The sequence below is a fragment of the Cetorhinus maximus genome, chromosome 21, assembly GCF_964194155.1.
Source record: "Cetorhinus maximus chromosome 21, sCetMax3.hap1.1, whole genome shotgun sequence".
NCBI lineage: Eukaryota > Metazoa > Chordata > Chondrichthyes > Lamniformes > Cetorhinidae > Cetorhinus > Cetorhinus maximus.
Window position 1 is genome coordinate 69,792,857 of NC_135899.1, and position 21,033 is coordinate 69,813,889.

Below are 21,033 nucleotides of genomic sequence, written 5' to 3' on the forward strand. Positions count from 1 at the left end.
TGCCCTGGCACTTGTGTGGCGCGAATATTACTTGCCACTTGTCAGCCCAAGCCTGGATATTGTCCAGGTCTTGCTGCATTTGGACATGGACTGCTTCAGTATCTGAGGAGTCGCGAATGGTGCTGAACATTGTGCAATCGTCAGCAAACATCCCCAATTCTGAACTTATGATGGAAGGAAGGTTGTTGATAAAGCAGCTGAAGATGGTTGGGTCAAGGACACTAACCTATGGAACTCCTGCAATGATGTCTTGGAACTGGGATGATTGACCTCCAACAATCGCAGCCACCTTCCTTTGTGCTAGCTATGACTCCAACCATTGGAGAGGTTTCCTCTTGATTCCCATTCACTCCAGTTTTGCTAGGGCTTCTTGATGCCACACTCAGTTAAATGTGGCCTTGATATCAAGGGCAGTCACCCACCTCGGGAGTTCAGTCCTTTTGCCATGTTTGAACCAAGGCTGTAATGAGGTCAGGAGCTGAGTGGCCCTGGTGGAACCCAAACTGGGCGCCAGTGAGCAGGTTATTGCTGAGCAAGTGCTGCTTGATACCACTGTTGATGACGCCTTCCATCGCTTTACTGATGATTGAAAGCAGACTGACCGGTAATTGGCCGGGTTGGATTTGTCCTACATTTTGTGCAAACGACATGCCTGGACAATTTTGCACATAGCCGGGTAGATGCCAGTGTTGCAGCTGTACTGGAACAGCTTGGCTAGGGGCGTGGCACGTTCTTGAGCACAAGTCTTTAGTACTAGCTCTCAGGTGTTAATAAGGAGGACTTTGCAGGGTCGACAGCGCTGAGTATGCTGTTTTATTTTCTGGTGCCTAGGTCGATGCTGGGTGGTCCACCTGGTTTCATTCCTTTTTGGTGACTTTGTAGCAGTTTGCTACATTGATAATAGCTTCTAGTTTTAACCAAGCCCAAACCTGAATATTAGTTTGCCTGTTCCCTCCATTGATGGTGCCTGAAATGCTGAGTATTTCCAGCATGCTTGGTTCTTACTTCGGGTTTCCAGCACCGGTATTTTGTTCATATGCATATATTTATTTCAATTCGGCACTTAAACCCATCCATTATTTCAGTGGCTCATCTGTGAAATGTCTTGGATTAGTGGCATATCTGCTCAATATTGTAGTGACTCGTGTCTGTGTGAAGCTTCTTTGTTAGAGCTGTAATAAAAAATATATGCAGTGCTGAAGAGCATGTTGCATTTTATATTGGTTTTCTGTTAAGAGCACCATAAATAAATGTTGAGGGATTTGATCTGGGTTTTCTCATTTGTATAAGGCCTTTTAAAAACCAGTCACGAAAAATATTGAATTATCCTAGTTATTTCATGAATTTTAAGTTGAAGTTGAAAATCTTTTTCCATTGGCTTTTCTCTGCATTTCTGATCCAGAAAATCTGTAGAATTCAAAAACTATAACACTAACTTCCATTGAGAGAAGCTAAACCATCTGCATAACATATTATTGGTTTCCTAGCCTGACAGATTTCAGTGATAGTTTGAGCTTTTTTCTTTAAGAAAAACAGTCACCACAACTATTCATGAGGGTTTTCCTTTGCTGGAAGCATTTTTAACAAAATATATACTGTAATTAAGCAAAACATTGCTGGACTTTTAAACATCAAGTTCATAGCATCCATATTTAAAAAGAGAATAAACTCTTGCAGGCGTAAGTCAAGATCTCCATCACCAAGGAGGCGGTCCCCAGCAAGAAAGGAGCGGAAGCATTCTCTCTCCAAATCTCCTCGTCGTAGGACCAGAAGCCGGAGCAGAAGTGCTTCTCCGGTGTCTACAGTTAAGAAACCAGAGCAGCTGTCACCTGAACCAGATCTCTCACTTAAAGAAAGGAAAGAATCTCCTGCTCCAGAGGCAACTTCAACAAGGTTAATTAATGACTTTATTTAAGCTTCCCTGTCTTCAGTAGAGAGCATGTAATATCTTGCCTGCATTAATGAGATTTTGCGGAAGTGAAGACTTCAAATTAGTTAACAAAAGTTAAGAAATCAGGAAACATTATGTATTAAGCCTCAGTAATTACTGATGAATTTAAGTTTTTTTAAAAAGCTGCAATTTATTATAATGCATTTGATGATTGGACTCAAGGGCATTTGTGGTTATTGTGAACCAAGGTTACGTTTGGAGAGAAAACAGATTTGTAAGGTGCCTTTTTAAAAAGCCACCGTGAAAAGTATTGAGACATACTATTTGGTGGATTTTAAGTCATTGAGAATTTTTCTCCATTGGCTTTTATGTGCATTTCTAACTTAGAGCATCCAAATTAAAGGACTGACAAAACTACATTTGAAGTATGGTGGAGCCGTAAATAGTGCCAGCTCTCATTTTTTAGGTTTGAATGACTATAAACTGCTTGAGTTGCACTCCTATTTAAGCAAGCATTTGAATCTTTTAATTAGAATAATACTCATCAAACCTTGATCTTTGGACTCTGCAATTTTGGGAGAAAGCAGGAAAAAGTCATGAAGATAAACTTATGACTAAAACATAGTGAGAGTTATTGTAAACATTCTGGTGTATGTGTTGTGGCTACACCTAGTAAGTCCCTAAATTCAGTGAAGAATTCAAGATGCTAATTTTCTGCTCTGCTATAGTGATATTCTGAAGGAAATCAAACCTGCGACACCAGAGGTGAAGGAAGTTTTATTGGAACAACCTACAAAAAAGGAGAAGGAAAGAAAAGAAAGGAATCGACACCGGTCACGTTCACGATCGAAATCAAAGTCTAGGTCTCGTTCACGCTCACATTCACGGCCTAGGAGGCGTCCTAGGTCTCGGTCAAGGTAAATTATTTCCTTTTTCCCCTTCATTAGTTAACATTTTAAAACCACATTTTATAATTTCTGGTTGCTAATTACTATTGCACAATTTCAGGTCCTATTCACCTCGAAGACGACCCAGTCCAAGACGGCGGTCTCCTCCTCGAAGGAGGAGTCCACCAAGGCGCCTGCCACCACCTCCACCTCCATCCAGGCATAGAAGGAGTAGATCACCCATTAGAAGGTACACTTTTAATTTCAAATCTTCTTAACTTTTCTAAAAATTAATATTTATTCCTCATTCATAAAAGATAACTTTAACCATTTACTTGCAGATCAGATTCATGTGTTTAAGATACTTTTAACACTTTTTTAATGATTTTGAAAAAGAGAATAAATGAGATGAATATTTGGAAAGGTGTAGGAGATCAACACTGTTAAACTATTAACACTAATGATAGAAGTTACCAGCTGACTCCATTTCTTAGCTTTTCAATATCCTATTGTCTCTTCTAAAGTACCGTAGCAACCTATGTCATAAATGTCTCGGTCTTACTGTAAAAACACATTGCTGAGGCTGTGAATATACAGTTTACGTTTTGAAGTTCACAACAACTTCACGTTTTGCAAATCAGTTTTAATTTTGACGAAATCTGCTATTCTCCCTTTTTCCATTCAAATTCCGAAAGGCTGGTGATTGGAACAATTTTAGAAAAGATATCCTGATTTGACACTTAAAAGTAGAATTGTTTGTCATGTTCAGCATGTAAAATAGGGCATTTCCATGACATCAGTTTCTGGTAGAAATTGACAATTGAAATAGCACAAGTCTACCAAAAATTTGCATTTTACTCACCCATGACCTCTGGTGGGAGAGTGGCAGATGCTGCTGTGCTCTATTGAACTGCTGCAGTCCAAGTGTTTAAGTTGTACTCAGTGCTGTTTTGAATTAGGTCAGGACTCCCACAAGACCTTGTAAAGGCTGGAGTCTCCTGACTGCTTCAAACAAGGCCAGTGGTGGAGAAGAAGCCAGGGCCATGGGTACTTCCAGGTCTTGTTCCTCTGTCTTCAGCTAGTCGAAGAAGGTGCCCTTATGGGATGGGCTCAAATCTGAAGTGCTGTAGTTCCTTGGGGGAAAAAAAAAGAAAAGTGATGATGAATTTTGTCACCTTAAAAGGGCCTTTACACCTCATGTTCTCACGCAGGCCATTTTCAGATGATCTCATTGTCCGTTTGTTAGAGTTAACATCTGTTCATTTTAATGGATGAAGTTGCCCTGAAAAATGAAGCTGTATTGGTATAACTTATCATTTATTGATCATTCTCTGTTTCTATCCAACCAGTAGTGGGGTTGGAGGCAAGCACTATTAAAGTATTTTTAAAACTAGTTCTACAGTATGTTTCAACTTCATTCTTGCAGGCGCAGATCTCCCTCAATTTCCTCCTCGGGCAGTAGCTCCTCTTCCTCTTCCAGATCGAGGTCACCTCCAAAGAAGACAAAACGCATATCAATCAGCCCACCCCGAAAACCTCGCCGATCTTCTCCATCTCCTGTGACTCCACCCAGGAGACGACATAGATCACCTGTGTCTACAACAAGTCCAGTTCATAAAGGACCACGATTGTCATCTCCTCCGCATATGAATCGTTCAAGGAAAGGCTATACTTCTGTTTCTCCTGCAAGACCAGGTACGTTTTTATCCAAATAATCATGCACTCTTATTTGGCATTGAGGTGATTTTAAGAAATTAGAACACTTGTAACCTAGATTTAAATAATATTCCTTTCTCTGAAATGGTGGACTAGTTAACCAGATTTGAAAGACCAGTTCTTTTCACCCTTTATTATAGTGCACAACTTGAAATCCAGCCCTGACAGTCAGGTGATTTTATTTTAGATAATACTTTCACTCTGTCACTAGTACACTCTGGTAGAAAAGTTCATCCGTACAGTCCTTTTAAAAAAAAAAAATAAGATGTGAGTAACAGGTTGTAAGCATTTTCAGATGCTCAGATTAATCTATGTACTATTTAGACTATTTAAATTGTTTTGTTACAGCACCAAAACGGAAAGGGAGTGTGAAGCATGATTCTGTTTCACCCCCTCCTAAACCAAGAAGATCAGAACCATCAGACTCAGGTTAGTGTTGCCATACTTTGATGGATGTGGATGAGGAGAGATCAAATTGCTGTCAGTTGGCTTGTATCAAGTAGTATGTGAAGAAATGTAATTGAGTGCTTTATTAAGTATAAGTAATGTGATCTGAAGTACCACCCTCAACTGCAATTGTAATTCTGATCCCAATATCAACCAGTACTTCACTCATTTGGTGTGGGGTAGGAGGCAGGCCCTATGAAAGTATTTTAAAACTAGTTCTATAGTATGTTTCAACTTCATTCCTGCAGGCGCTGATCCCCATCAATTTCCTCCTGGGGCAGTAGTTCCCCTTCCTCTTTCAGATCGAGGTCACCTCCAAAGAAGACACAACACATATCAATCAGCTCACCCCAAAAACCTCGCTGATCTTTTTTATTGCTCAGTTTTTGTTCAAAATATTATTTTCCTCTGTGATTCTATTCTATTTTTGGTCACTCTTGGGCTGGACCAGATGGTTATAACCTTGGCATCCTACATGAATGAGCTGGACTTCCAACCCTATACCTTTTCCATTGCAAACGTACCTATTTCCATCTTCTACTTCTGCCGTTTTATCAGCAGATCTGCTGAAACTTTCATCCACATTGTTTGTCACCTCTAAACTCTACTCACCTATTCCAGTGCTCATCTGGTTAACCTCCCATCCTCTGCCCTCTGCAAACCTCAGTTCAGCCAAAACTCTGTTGCCAGCATTCTGCCCAGTTTACCAATTAATCCTATTATCCTTTAGTGCCTCTAATTTAAAATTCCCATTGTCATATTTAAATCCCTGCATCATTTGTCCTTCCCAATCCTCCAACCTCCAATCCCACAACCCTCATCAACGTCTGTTTTTTTCTTTCGCCTTCTGCCCACCTCACCCATCGTTGACAGCCACAACTTCAGCCGTTTAGGCTTTGCATTCTAAAATTCCCTGCCTAAGCCCTCCACTAGCTCCCTCTCTCATCGTTTTATGACTCCTTAAAACTTCTTTGACCAAGCTGTTGGTGCCCCTTCCAAGTACTCTTTCTTTGGCTTGGCATCCATTTTTAAAATATTGTGCCTTATGGTGCATTTCTATGCTGAAAGGTTTTTTAAAAAATTCATCTCAGTGTAGGTGGTGCTGGCAAAGCTGCATTTATTGCCCTTGAGAAGATGATGGTGTGCTCTTTTGAACTGCTGCAGTCCAAGTGGTTAAGCTGCACTCAGTGCTGTTAGAAAAGGAGTTCTAGGACTTTAGCCTTGCGACCACGAAGGAACAGTGATCTCCATTCAAGTTAGGATATTGTGTGACTTGGAGGGGACTTTGGAGGTGATGGTGGTCTTGTGCATCTGCTGCCCTCTTCCTCCTTTTGGTGGAGATTGAGGGTTTGGGAGATGCTGCTAAAGAAGCCATGGTGATTTGCTGCAGTTCATCCTGTAGATATTACATAATGCAGCCAGAGTATGCTGCTGGTGGAGGGAGTCAACGTTATAAGATACCGACAAAGTGGACTGCTTGGGCTTGGATAGTGTTGAATTTCTTTAGTCTTATAGGAGCTGCACCCATCCAGGCAATTGAAAAGTGTTCAGCCACAATCCTGATCCTACTAACAGGCAGTATAAAGGCTTTGGGTAGTCAGGAAATGAGCCACTCAGCACTGAGTACCCAGCCTCTGACCTCTATCAACCAAGACATTGATGTGACTGGTCAACTTCAATTTCTGGTCATTTATGGCCCCAGGAGATTACTGTGGTGTATGAGAGTGATTGTAATGCCCTTAAATGTCATGGGGAGGTGGTTAGACTCTCTTGTTGGAGATGGCCATTGCCTCACACTTGTGTGGCATGAATGTTATTTGCTGCTCATCAGTGAAGCCTACTGCATATGTGCTTGGACTTCTTCATTATCTGAGAAATTGAGTGGACTTGAACACGACAATCATTAGTGAAGAGCCCCACTTCTGATCTTGTGATAGAGCAAGGCCCTTGATGCAGCAGCTGTTGACATTTTAGTCGAGGATACTGTGTAGAGGAACTCCTGCAGCAATGTCCTAGCCTTCACTGTATACAGCCATACTCCTTTGTGTCAGATATGCCTTCAACCACTAGCACCTTTCCTCCATGATCCTCAGTGAAGTGGTCCTTTGGGCCAAAGTGCACCTAATATTTGTTCTAATGATCACAGCCCAGTTTGCCAAATTGCAACATGTGCTGCCACATTGAAAGCATGTATAGTACATTAAAGTCATATTGATGGCGATTAGAAAACAGTTATTAGAATTTTTTATTGTTGCAGAAGATGATAAAGGAGGCAAAGTTGCAGGAGTGGAATCAGTACAGCAGAGACGCCAATATCGCAAACAGAACCAGCAGACCTCTTCAGGTGGGACTTTTGATGGATGTTTTACATCACTTCACATTTATGTTTTTAGGGATGACAACACTGGCATTAAATGTTAGGAAATTTAATTGAATTTATGTGACTACAGATACACGTTTGTACTGGAAGGACAACAAATTCACTGCAATACAGTAGTGAAGATTTACTATTTGCACTTGTTACTGACATTTTTTAATCATCTCCCAGAATTGTCGTGGAATGCAGGTCTACAGGAGTAGTTGTAGGAGTCATTTAAATTTCCTACTGAAGAGAGATTTGGGGATTACCTACTAATTCCATTGGCCACTCATGGTTCCCTCCTTAATGGGAAATAATTGAATTTCCACTGCAATTCTGTTCTTGAGTAATTGATGCATTGCTATTCCAAAGCATTATGCAGAGTTAACTTGCTATCATCATAGAAAACAAACTGGAGCAGCAGTAGTAACTGGAATATTAACTGGAGTATTCAGCTTTGATCAGTACCATATATTTGATAACAGTTTAAATCGACCTTAGTGCGAATCTTCGGAAAAGGAATGAATGATCAAATAAAAGAATTGAAGCAAAGTATTATACTTTGGAAGAGGGTGTCAACCACTGAAAAGTACCAAGACTAATGGGTAATCATAGAATTCTTCTCTCTTCACCTGTAATGTTATCATTTTTGTTGTGGTTTTCAATCATAATCCTACCTTGTGGGATCCTACAAGGTTTTATTTCAGGTAGGCAATATGGAATGAGATACCTGTTCGGATATTTTCAGTTGCATCCAGTACTGCCAATTCAGATGCTTTACCCAGCCAATTACTCTTCCTTTTATTAAAAAAGGGGGTAAATTTTGAATCTTAATTAGATAAAGCAAGTATAGGACTGGATTAGATTCTTAACCGTATTTACGACTAAAAACTGTACAGAGCAACAATGTTATTTTTTGCGAGGTACCAAGTAAATGTTGGGTGCAGTAATTAAGTATTTGGCATTCATTTAGCTCATATATTTGTTATGTTGCTCGTTACAATTTTTATCACTAATCTGACGGTGAGAAAGGAACTGAAGGAGGGAAGAGAGGTATCAATATTTCCCAAGGAAATTTGACCTCATTCGGTTTTGTACACTTGAATTGTGACTGCCAGAAACCGTTTACAAATGCTGGCTCCTTTTTGGTTGCTGGAAAGTTGAGACAAAGCCACAACGGATTAAGTATGGAACTCTGCACTTCATACAATGTGATGCATTCAGATTGTCAGGAATACTTCACAATTTATATGTTTTAGAATATAACTTGTGGTTTTAGGAATTAAATTATAGCTGTAGAGAACTGAGGGAAAACCTGATTTAACACTGGTAAACATTGAATGTGAATGCAACTCAGACAAGGCTGAGTTGATTACAGTTCAAAGAATGGCTCATGTTTATCAAAAGGCTGGGCCATGTTGACTTCAAAAGCCAGTAGAGGGTAAGGTTCATAAAACAGCAGGTGACCTATCTATGGTCCTTTTAGTGGAAACACGGCAGTTCAGAGAGATGTTTTGTTTTGGGAGTTCAAGTCAAATTAATTTAAAGGCATTGGATTGTAAAGTCCAATTCTTCAGATCAAAGAAGGAATTTTAAATGAGGGATATTTAACTTTAAGGTCTGTTTGAGGACATCCCGGAGTATGCCACATCGTCATGGAGAGGGTGGAGCTTAGGGAGATTCTCTGGTTTCAGTTTATCTGAGAAGATAGCCATAGTAAATGACAGTTAGGCCTGTAGTTTAATAGAGAAAATGCTAACTTCATTCATCATGTGGAACGCAGGAGACACTTAATCTCAGTTTGGATTTTGTGACGGAACAGAAATTGGAAGATTTGTTCTGGCTTGCAGCTAATGGAAAAAATCTACAGGGTTCCTTGCAGAGTCTTGTAGCAAAATAAAGCAACCTGCAGATTTGCTTGGAAGTATTGAGAAAGTTACCAGAACAAGGAATTGAGGAATCCACAGTAAAGAGATGGCAAATGAAAGTTTTACCTCTGAGAATAGCTGGAACTGAGGAGAATTAAAATAGGTTCCAGAGGACTGCAGCATACTTTTGGTCGGTCCCTACAGAAGTAAATAACTTGTAAAATATCGTAAAGTATAAGAGAATTTAGGGGAAGTAAGAAGTAAACCTGAGTATAGCATATGTGATTATAAACTATAGTATTAACTTAAGCATACTCACATTGTTTAATTTGTTCTATATACAATAAAGCTTTTTTTAAAAACACAAAATCTTGTGGCATAGTTCTATTAGTTAAATCACTGGGTATTCAGATTTCTCTTCAAATGTTAACGGTCTCTAACGGGATCATAACAAAATTATTAGGAATATTCTGCCATGTAGGTGTCAAATGTTGAAGTGGTCTGAATATATTGTAATTGCACATCCAGAGTGAAAATATTGTGCAGTGTGTTACACTACTCGGTAGTTTCTAAATGGGTAGGAACTTGAGTGTGTCAAACCTACATGCTGTTAAAATGCACAATAAAAAAGACTTGCGTTTATACAGCACCTTTCACCACCACAGGACATCACAAAAAGTTTTATGGACAATGAAATATTCTTGAAGTGTGATGTAGGAAACTCAGCAGCCAATTTGCACACAGCAAGCTCCCTCAAAAAGCGGTGTGATAATGATCAGATGATCTGTTTTTTTGTAATGTTCAACGAGGGGCAAATATTGGCTGGAACACCAGGGATAATTCCCCTGCCCATTGAAATAGTGCCATGGGATCTTTTGCATCCACAGGGCAGATGGGTCTTCAGTTTAATGTATCATCCGAAAGATGGCACTCCAACAGTGCAACACACTCTCAGTACTGCACTGGAGTGTCAGCTTTTGATTTTTGGAAGGGGAAGCCAGAAACCGCAATTTGACTAAAACCAGCATTGTTAGTATTTATTGAGAGTCTGAGTATAGTGAGTCTGAAGCCATCACTAGCTGAGATAAATAATTAGATATGTGCAAACACTGGCTGGAATATTGCTTCACTTTTTGCACCATTTTTTGGGCACAAACTTAATTTCCATTTATTCTGCAGTTTTGTGTGTTCTAACCTAACAGGATTGTTATATGTGCTGTATCGAGCTGATTACTTTTGTCATTTTAATTAGTTAAATATCCCTTATGCAGAGTCTGGATCTTCTTCCTCATCCGAAGATGAAGCACCAAAAAGGTCAAGTGCAAAAAATGGTGAAGTTCGACGAAGGCGCCAGCGTTCATTGTCACGGAGTATATCTCCACCTCCTGCAATGCGAAAACGGCACAAGGACTTTTCACCAAGGTAAAGTGCAAACAATTTCTACTGTCGGGACAATTCCTTTTTTGTTGCATTACTTTGGAGTTCAGCAGTATGGAAAACCTGTAGTTATGTTTTTGAGACTGAAGTCTCAATTTTAAACTGTCTTGTATCACCATGCATTTTTGTACTAAGATATGTGGTTCTTAAAAGTTGGCTTGGTGTAATGACGTCTCGAAGTATATCAGATTTTGCTCTGCCTCCCCTTTCAATTACTTAAGCACGTTCCCATTTACTGCAATCTGATTTTTGCATTTTGAAAGTGACAAAGTTTCATCTGAATCGGCTTCCTCTACTGTCGCTACAAGACTGGATTTTTTTTTTCCAAGTAAAGGTAAAAGTCCAGTATTGGGGGGCGTGGGGAGGGTGCTTTCGTGTGATGCAGGATGAATGATAATTCCATGACTCTGTTTAATTTTGGCCCTTATTGTATATAAATCAGTTTGTCTGCAAATTGAGAAATCTAAATCCTGTCAAGGCGACAGTTAAGATTTTTGGCATTTGGGTTGGAGGACAGATACAAGGACCATATTAGTAAAATATTAAAATAACTTGTAGTTATGACCTGAATTAAACAACTCCGAACTTGAAATTTCTTGCCATATTTGCAGGTATTTCACTTGGTTTATAGTATTGATTTTCTTTATCACATTATGGGAAACCATATTAAAAACTGAGTCACTTAAAAGAGGAAGATGGTGCTTTTAGTTTTTAGTGTTCCCCACCCCAATCAGAAAAGTTGTTTTCCCTCCTACTTGCTAGATGAAATTCCAAATTTGAAATGCTACAAGTTACCCTGCTGGAGGTGCAGTGAAGCGTGCTTCCTACATAAAAAAGCTCATTTGCTTTTGTGCAAGCAGATAAATTATTCGTGGAGATCTTAGTCTCTCTGATACAACATTGGGTCATTTGGTATTTCCATCTCCCTGTATACTGGTAATTAAAATTTGGAAATTTATCCATCGGAAGAAATGGGATAAATTAGAACCTTTTTGGGGGTGAGTAATACAAATTGGAAGTATTCCTTTCCTAAAATTTGACGGTGGTAGTAAATGAAAATTTGTCACTGAGAGGGAAGATCGTTTTTACAAGTACTGGAATCACTTGGGTGGATAATTCATTAGAAAAACTGAATAGATATTAGAAAATGTGTAAAATCAGAACCGTTCAGTAAGAACAATATTTTAAAATTGAGTGTATAACTAGTCGAGTGTAACAGGGTGCATTGGGACTTTTGGCTGAGTCACTAGGCATAGCACTAATCAGAGGCAGGGTGGCTGGCCTGTGGGAATCATCCCTGTTCCACATGAGATTGCACCATTTCTTACTGGTTGGCACTTATGTGAGCATTTAAAGTCCACCGCCAGCTATTCTTCCTGGCCAGCTTTCAGCGTGAGATCTAGGAAATAGAAAGAAGCGTGGAAGGTTATTTAACTATGATACAGTTTTTTACAATTTTAATGAATTAAAATGTAAATCAACCAGAGAGGTATTGTCTGTATGAATTATTGGTTTAAGTTACTTCCGTTAGAGGTTGATCTGTGAAAAAACACAGCTTGGTTTTGTTTTCTCTTGCTATCAGGATGCCGCTTGGAAAGAGGTGGCACTTCCCAGTGGCGAAAAGGTTGGTTTGAAAATGAGTTGCTGTCTGATCACTGAAAACATTAGCCTGTTTAAGGTTCCTTTAATTAGCAACCCCAGCCCATCTACTAATCAGTTGAATTATTACACTGCATTTTAGACAATGCAATCCAGTTTCACTGGAGTGCTAAAGTCATTATTGCATCAAATTTTCAATTGAACAGGAAATTTAAAGCACTTAATTCTTAGGATGTATGCTTGAAATTGATTTTTGTTAAAATTTTGCAAATGGGAACTTTAAACTGAATTTGAAAGAACTAATTCAATGTGGATTATCTGCTTTTGATTAAGTAAATCTGCAAATACAGTGAAACCCACTTGTACTAAATTTGCCAAGTTTGACATTTGAGGTTACAAAAATAATCAAAAATGAAAAGGAAGTCAAAGAATAAAGTGAAGAATTCTAGAAATATGTTGCAAATGTGCTGTAAAAAGAAATTAAGGGATCTAATTTGAAAATTAGGATTCGTTAGGTGCAGCAATAATTATAGAGCCAACATTGAAATCAAAATATTTTCCAATCTACTGGTCCAAGGCCTTGACGCTCCTGGATTCTAGTTTTTGATTGATTGATTTGTCGATATCAATATTTAAAAGTAGCTATTATCCTGTTTACTTTAATTATAGTTGATTAGCTGGGAGGCAGTTTTGTCAGTCACCCTTCTTTAATTGAGTTGGGCCACATATGTTCCAACCAGGTTCATTTATCTTGAATCCATGGGCCAACTGATTCTGTGGAAACTGAACAGTAAACTGAAGTATACTTGTAGTCAGTAGAATTCTTGATTTCTGAATATAGGAGCAGTACACATTTATCGAACAGAGGAGACTAGTGTGCATAGTAGAGCTGGTAGTCTGAGTGCTTTATTTTGACATGATTTGAAATAGTTTAGGACACTGTGAAAGACATTCTGCAGAAGCATGTAGTTTGGCTTTCAAATTGGATGCAAAAAGCATAAGTGGTTTTCACTGTATGTGGGATATCATAATGGTGACAGCCAATTTTATTTGGTGTGAAAGACCCATTACCTAGTGAGTAAGTGTCGCAATGATATTCTGTATTCTGCGGTTATTACTCAGTTTCATCTCAAGTTTTAAACATCTATGGGCATTCAGATTTAATGGCTGGCTGACAAATTACACCACTTTAATTGATTACTTAAAAATCAAAACTCAATTCAAGATCCCTATGAAATTGGTGATCCTTTCACCTTTTTCCACCTTGAAACAGTGGCATTTTTAAAAATTGCACTGAAATATCCGAGATTTTTGAATGTTGATTTAGAGAAAGCTGTAGAACATTTCCAAACAATAGAAATTCTAATCATTTTTTATACATGTACTTTTGCACAATTGCATTCCAAGGGATTTAAACAGTTTAGTATTTGCATCTAAGCTATGTATGTTTTAAAGAATATGTCCTGTTCCACATTTGTGTTCCCAAAATGTTTTGGGGTATAATTCATGGACAATGGCAGCAATCTGTTACTTTATTCTGCTGCGTGCAAACTGTATGAACCTAGACAGTGTATTGGGCTTTGCAGGGCATCACTGCCTAGCTCATTTGTGATCTGATTCACCAATTAGGTGACTAGATAGCAATTTACCAATAAACAGCATATTTAAAATAAACTCTTGTCTGCCTAAGTGCACTGAGGCTGGTTGTAGCATCCAAATTGGCTGAAGCCAGACCGGGATCATAGTTGACATAAAATGCAATTATTAATTTTGCTGCTTTTACAAAATTTGGAGGGGTATTGGTAAGGATAGGGTTAGATGAAGTTGGGTGGCAGGCTGCTTGTGAAGCATAAACACTAGAATAGCTCAAATGGCCTGGTTCCATGCAATACATTTCCCCTAATGTGGCTGTTGATGCACCTAATTTTGAAGAATAAGTGCAATGAGAATGCCTTAACCATTCTGCCTAAACCATAGATTTCTTTCTCACGCACGTTAAACAGTAACAATTAGTTTAATTTTTATACCTATATTTCAAAAGAGCTATGAAAAATTGTCCTGTAACCCTGATTTCATTTTACAACTGTGAATGTGTACAGAAAATCATTTTTGGATACTGTGTAACAAAAAACAGGTGCCTTTAAAAAAGGCAGTCTATACAAGAATGTATTCCAAAAGTAGGTTATATCAGGGTCATGCTTATTTGCTTTGGCTAAAGCTCAGTTTTTAACTCTTGAGACTGGGAGTTAAGTGAGAGATTACAATGAAATATTTGTTTTGTGCTGACACCTCGAATGTATGTTCACATGCTGATGTATGGCAAACAGGAGAAGGAGAAGCCCATCACCACCTCCAAGGCGCCGGCGAACTCCATCTCCTCCTCCTCGAAGGCGCAGATCACCGTCTCCGTTGAGACGCAGGTTAGTAAATGTTTGCCTTCCAGTTGTCAAGTGCTGCGCTATTTAGAGGGAAACTAGTAACTTGATAATTTCTTTAGGGGCACCAAAGTGATAAATGTGAAGCTGCGGTAGAATTAGCATTCTTTTTTTATTTCCAAGTTTGTGGATTCCGTAAAACCATGGGCATAGATGATTTCATTCTTACTGATTCCAAAATATATGGAGGATGAATTCTGCATGTCTTTGAAATAGTGCAGATGGAAATTAAATTTGTGCTGTGGCATGATGGGTAGTATGGTATGGCAAAATTGAGACACGAAACTTAAACAGGTGCGTTAGCTTAGTTTCAACATTGATGTCACTTCACCAGAAATGCCCCCAAAATTATTTTACTTGTTGTAAACACTTTTTGTCTACAATTTCAGCACCCGCTTCCCTTTCAATTGAATTATGGCAAGGTATAAATCACGCAGCGCAAAAATAAATGTTACTCTTGTAATTCTGTAGAGTCTTGAGCATAGCATTCTTGCCTGTAACATTCTGTATAAATTAAGTTTTTGCTGTAATTACTGCATTATTTTCACATTGTGAATTTCCAGTCCAAAGCCAATGAAGTCCTGGAAGCTGTATCATACTGACTGCCGGCTTTTACTGTATTAGATTATCTGAAATTTACTATTCTGCTCCCCCACCCTCTCCAATCCAGGAATGCTTTGCTATATTAAATAATTCCACATTGTCCACTATTGATGAATGATAACAGGCCTGGGAACATTTAAGTTTAATCATCTAGATGTAATGGTTGTAAAGTTTTTACACTCCAACAAATAACTTCTTACATTGTGCTTTGATTCCACGAGTAAACCATTGTAAGCATGCATTGTTGCTTGTGTCTTTTGTTTTAATTGTGCCTTGTTCCAGTTGAAACTCTTCCACACCCTGTGTACAGATTCTGGGTTTTTTTTTTTCCCTCTTTTACCCTTACAAGGGCAGTGACATGTGGTCACCAGCTCTACACTGTCTTGCTCAGGTTATAATTCTTTGTGTGTGCGTGTATAGTGCCTATATTGAGCATTGTTCAGCTTTGGAAGGGGTCACAGCCAAGTATCAGCCCATTTACACCTAATGCATATGTGAATTCTTTGCATTGCGATCACTGTAATCTGAAAGAACCTCAACTGCCTTGTCTAATGTATTCTGAGACAACTTGTGGTCCTGCTGATTGGAGACCAAAGCTGGCAGCTTTCTAGTCCATATGGAGCTCCTTAATTATGCTTTTGGCACTTCGAACTTTTCAGTGCAATAATAACTATTATTGTTAATAGCCCAACTTGAAATTTTATTTCCCTTTATGGTTGTGGAATCCTGTTTCGCCACACATTTGATTGAAAGGAACAAAATTTAATCATTAAGTTTGCGCATAACAGGAAAGGTTTACCAGAAAAAAAGTCAGTTTAATTAGAACTATATAAATTTGGATTATCTGTTCCAGTCATGGTAAGTATATGCACGGTTACTAATTTGATTTTTGTCATTGATTTATCTTTTTAGATCTCCATCTCCACCACCACGTAGACGTTCAGCCTCACCTAGGCGCTATTCGCCTCCAATTCAGAGGAGATATACTCCATCACCACCACCTAGGAGGAGGGGGTCCCCATCACCAGCACCAAAGCGCCGTAGTTCCCCATCTCCCTCTTCCAGGCGTAGGAGAGGATCGCCGCCTAATCGTTCCAACCGAGATGTTCGCTCACCTCCCCAACACAAACGCCACTCACCATCCCCACGGCCAAGGATGATGCGTGGATCCATCAGTCCACCACCAGCCCGAAGAGTGTCAATATCTCCGCCACCGCCACAACGACGTCATATGTCTCCATCTCCTAGTAACAGGCCAATCCGACGAGTTTCACGGACCCCAGAACCCAAGAAACCTAAAAAGTAAGGGCGCCAAATGGAGCATTAATGTTTATCATGATTACATTGTGAAAGTATTCCAATGCTATTGTGTCACCTTTCTAATTTTGGTTGTTGGCTAAAATTTCAAAGCAAATGCTTTTTCTCCTACCACATGAGTTTACTTTATGGGTATTTAAGCTTTTAGTGCTGCCCAAGTATACTTGGGCAATTTTTGCTGAATTTGGAGTTTAAAACTTTTTCTATCTTAGATTTTCTATTGTAATGTAACTAAAACATATTGAGCGAAGAAAAGTTAGTTACCTCATTAACTACACATCGGTTGCCGGTATTCTCCATCAAGATTCAACTACAGTGGCAACTTCATTTTCTCTCCTAAACTTCTCCTTTTAAACTATTTGTAGGGTTGATTTCTGTTTCTAACCTACTTTCCATTCTAATAATTGTTGCAACTATAGCATGTAGTTTCTTAATTCAAGCATGTGCTTTTTTTGAATTTCAGTTAGAAACTTGTTGTAGAATAATTGGCAGCTTCAATCTGATTGTTGCGGAAATGAATTTGATAGATTCTGGTACTGATTCACAAGGACCATTCATTTTGGAAACACTAATTTGTAAATTTCTTAGGATCTCACCAAGCCCACAAGCTGTGAGAAGAGCTACATCATCCAGATCCATATCTAGATCGCCAGAACTACTTCCCAAGAAAAGGCCAGTTGCTTCAGTCTCCAGGTCACAGTCTGTCAGCAGGTCGCCAACACCTGTTCCTCCACCACCTCAAAACAAAAAGACAAAGAGTGCTTCAATTAGCCCATCTCCTGTCAAGGTAATAGTACTATTACACTTCAGTGTTCCTCCATTTAACATTGGAAAATATATTCTCTGAAGATCAAGATTAGCAGAGTAAATAACCCCCACAATGAAAATGTATTTTGCACAATGTTGAGTGACCCTTCGTACCCGTCTATGACAATCCTTACTGTACTTTTTAATGCTTTTGTGTAACTTTTGCACAGAGACCTAGCACTGGGAAAATTGATTCTCATTCATGAGCCAATTACTACTTTACTACATTCTTAAGTGATGAGGCATTTCTGTAGTTAATGCCTTGTTTAGTGTTGTAAAACTGAGCTGAGTTGTTAAAGGCCTGAGAGACTCCAATTAAAATTGGGTGGATTAATTTATGTAACTTGGACTTCATACAAGGTCCACAGATTTTATTTTGGAAAATTAAAAAACACATTAAACGAAAGAAATTTTTAGATTATGAATTAAAATAATGAAATCTTTTAAACACATTAGCAGCTGTCATATTTGACTGATGCAAGAGCAAGTGGGATGAGTATCGCTCATTTGAAATAATGCTGTATGAGTTCTTTTCCTGAAGATAACACTCCCTCAATGACATTTTTACTCGACCATCTTTAGTTTCTTCTTGCCACTTCTTATCTGTGGTTGTGCAGTCAGCTGCCAGGATTCCCCCTGAATTGCCTTTGTGGCGGTAGTGAAGTGGTTTGAATTTCCTTTCTATTCCATAATGTTATGCACAAGATTGATTAATCAACCTGTGAAGAATTGTGGTAATGAACCCTAGTAATATCCGTTCATGATAGTATGTAGGTGCTTCAATTTGTGTTAGCCGCATTCCTGATATTTGATTTTACACACCCGCTTTTCTTCTGCCTGCCTCCATGCAGGGTACCAAGATAGGAAAAAAGTATTCTATAATGTGCCATTCAAAAACTGCCTTTGCCTTGGAGTATTTATACTGCACTAATGATAAAGTATATCTGTTCTTGTAGCTCTGTTGTCAGCTATTTAAAATAAATTCTGTAAGTGCAGTAGGTCAACTTGAAAAATCCTTGTTATTTCTTGCTGTTGAATGCTTTGAGGTAATACTGCCTTGAATCTTTAAGATCTCCGACCAGGAAACTGGAGGAAAGAAGAAGAAAAAGAAGAAAGATAAGAAACATAAGAAGGACAAAAAACACAAGAAACACAAGAAACATAAGAAAGAAAAGGCAGCTGCAGCAGCAGCAGCAGCAGCAGTAGTGGTTGAAGAACCACCAGTAGAACCAGTTGAAGCCCCAGCAAAGTCACCCCAGCCAGAAGCTTCAGAACTTGTAAAGGCAAGTCAGTGTCTCAAGAATAGTTAAAACTAGAAACCAACAGAAATAAAATTGGATGTTTCCTTGTAGTAATTACAGTGGGATGTATAATTTACAACTTCAAAGAGTACACTTTAGAAATGCTTATCTTTGTGTGGGTTTTGCCCATTTTTAAGCTACATTGCTCAGCTGAGCACTGTTTCTGTCATGATACAATGACTAGATTAGTTCAGGCACTCGGTGCATTTTGCCAGGTGGGAGAGAAGCATATATTGAGGCCTTTGTGGTACAAACTGTTGCTGGCTACAATGGCAACTTACATTTTTGTAAACACAAAAGGGAAGGTCACTTGAGTGGTCTGCACTCTACTTTGTAGATTGCTGCATGTTTGCGTGCCTGTGCAGCTTCGAGAGATCATTACTTGTAACATAACTTGTATGTTACGAGGTTCAAAAATAATTTAGGAGCCAGATGTACATTGTAATGCACCTCCTCCGTGGAGGCTGGGAGCACTTCAGGTAAAACTGTTGCTTTATAATAATATAACCAATATTTAGATTATAAAGCATATTCTATACTGTCCAAATTTTATAATGCAAAGTAGTCAGATTAATTTGAATAATATAAAATGTGCCGCTCCAATAAATTTGGCTCCTTCTGCTATACAAAATTTGGCTGTCTAATATCCTGATTCTTCTCAATTAAAATACTGAGCACTTGGTGCCGGAGTTTTTCTGTCAAAAATGGCATTTTAACGTAGTTCTACATTCCACTGAGTTTCATCTGATCAATTTATTTTAGGAGTCAGAAAGTGAAGAGGAAAACCTAGATGATCTAGAAAAGCATCTCCGGGAAAAGGCTCTACGGTCAATGCGAAAGGCTCAAGCTTCACCACCACCATGAAGGAGAGTACTGAATAAATCTAACTTAAGGAGCTGATTGGATTAGGCACAAGGGCTTTGTACATTTTAAAATTGGCTGCTATAATAATGCCAGTATATTAAGATGGCTGCCATGAACACTGACACTGCCTCTTACCTATACCAGAAACGACTTTTCATAAAGGCAAATCATAATGTTTTATTACAAATTAAAACAAAATTCCTACACGGCTTTCATTTTCACAACTACATTTCATTTTAAATGCAATAATATTTGAAAAGCCATTGTTCTCGATGGTTTGATGGTTGGTTTTAATCGAGGCTGTACTTTGCTTCACCTCATCTACCACGATTGAATGAGATTCATCCATTCATAGCTGGCCCTGAGATACAGCTCTGTGGCACAGATGTTTCATTCTCTCCATCAACTCAGCCAACTTAGATCATGGTTTCTGCCAGCTGGTCATGGAACAAACTGATGGAGGTCTTGGGATAGTCCGTGACCCAGAATGTCCCGACTCCTTTCAAAATTCTGCTTGAGGGTGAGAAGACCTTTGTGGGGAAACAGATTTATATGAAATAAGTTAAGTGAATTTGGAGTAAATCATTTTTCAAATGCAGCCAGAGGTTATATTAGATTTGCACTGAATTGACTGAATTTATGCCATTTGTGATGAAATGTGTTGGTACCTTTTTCTTTCTGTTTGCAGTTCTTGTCTTGGCTGTCATTATGTAATGGTATTTTGTGACATCGTTTATGTAACTGTACAAACCCTTTGTGTTTAATCCACTGATATGACCTGTAGTGTAGTTTCTGCAGAGTTTTTTGAGTTTTATTTGAGCCGTTTGATTGTCCACAACATTCTTTATAAAGAGCTTCAGGTGAAAATGTGCTGTATCTAGAACACTGGAAGTCTCTTTTTTAAAAAAAAATGAAACTTGTTATAGGAAGAGGATGGTACTACCAGGATCTGAAGGATTTTAAGATTCCCTGGTTGACAGTAGCTTTGGATTGTATTTTGCTTTGTGTAACAGGCTGGTTTCACCCAAACTGTTAATGTCTTCTACTGTTACGGTTGGTTGTTCTGGGAGTAAAAACTTGTTTAGATGCTGTTCTTTTGTGGGAGCTTAACAAAATCTGTAATGAATATTTTGAATTTTGTCATCTTTTGACTTAAAAGGGTTTTTTTTATAAACGTTGAATTATAAAGCTGTAAAAAGCTGAGGTAATAAATGGAAATTAAATTTCTAAATTCAATTTTCTTCCCTTTGGGCTCTTTTCTCCCGCCCCCACCAGGAAATCGTTGCAGTTTTTATTAAACTGTACTAATATTGTTTTGGCCAAAGTTAGTTACAGCAAAGATAATGAAAGCAGAATATAAAAGCAGTAATCTTTATTTAAACAGCAATATGAACATTTTTGTATAGCAGCTTGAGAAATATGTTAAATGAATTAGTTACAACAATGGTATTGTACTTTGGTGCTACTTTTGTACCAAAGAGCTTTCGGTGTAGATGTTAGCT

The 21,033-nt window shown here is 38.5% G+C and overlaps 1 protein-coding gene across 10 annotated transcripts in view; it reads left to right on the top strand.

Annotated features, from left to right (window-relative positions):
- Positions 1-20,767, top strand: part of LOC144695972 (uncharacterized) — a 43,251-nt gene extending 22,484 nt beyond the window's left edge. For 5 of the 10 annotated variants that reach the window (XM_078567100.1, XM_078567098.1, XM_078567104.1 and 2 more), the window contains 13 exons: positions 1,678-1,893; positions 2,620-2,808; positions 2,900-3,028; positions 4,205-4,473; positions 4,843-4,923; positions 7,199-7,285; positions 10,440-10,590; positions 12,188-12,229; positions 14,532-14,624; positions 16,155-16,544; positions 17,148-17,346; positions 18,437-18,649; positions 19,430-20,767. In XM_078567100.1, the coding sequence (XP_078423226.1) occupies positions 1,678-1,893; positions 2,620-2,808; positions 2,900-3,028; positions 4,205-4,473; positions 4,843-4,923; positions 7,199-7,285; positions 10,440-10,590; positions 12,188-12,229; positions 14,532-14,624; positions 16,155-16,544; positions 17,148-17,346; positions 18,437-18,649; positions 19,430-19,531 (2,161 nt within the window). In that variant the 3' untranslated portion in view covers positions 19,532-20,767. The remainder of the gene's footprint in view (positions 1-1,677; positions 1,894-2,619; positions 2,809-2,899; positions 3,029-4,204; positions 4,474-4,842; positions 4,924-7,198; positions 7,286-10,439; positions 10,591-12,187; positions 12,230-14,531; positions 14,625-16,154; positions 16,545-17,147; positions 17,347-18,436; positions 18,650-19,429) is intronic. The other 5 variants (XM_078567103.1, XM_078567101.1, XM_078567102.1 and 2 more) reach the window with 3 other exon arrangements.
- Positions 20,768-21,033: the final 266 nt, after the last annotated feature.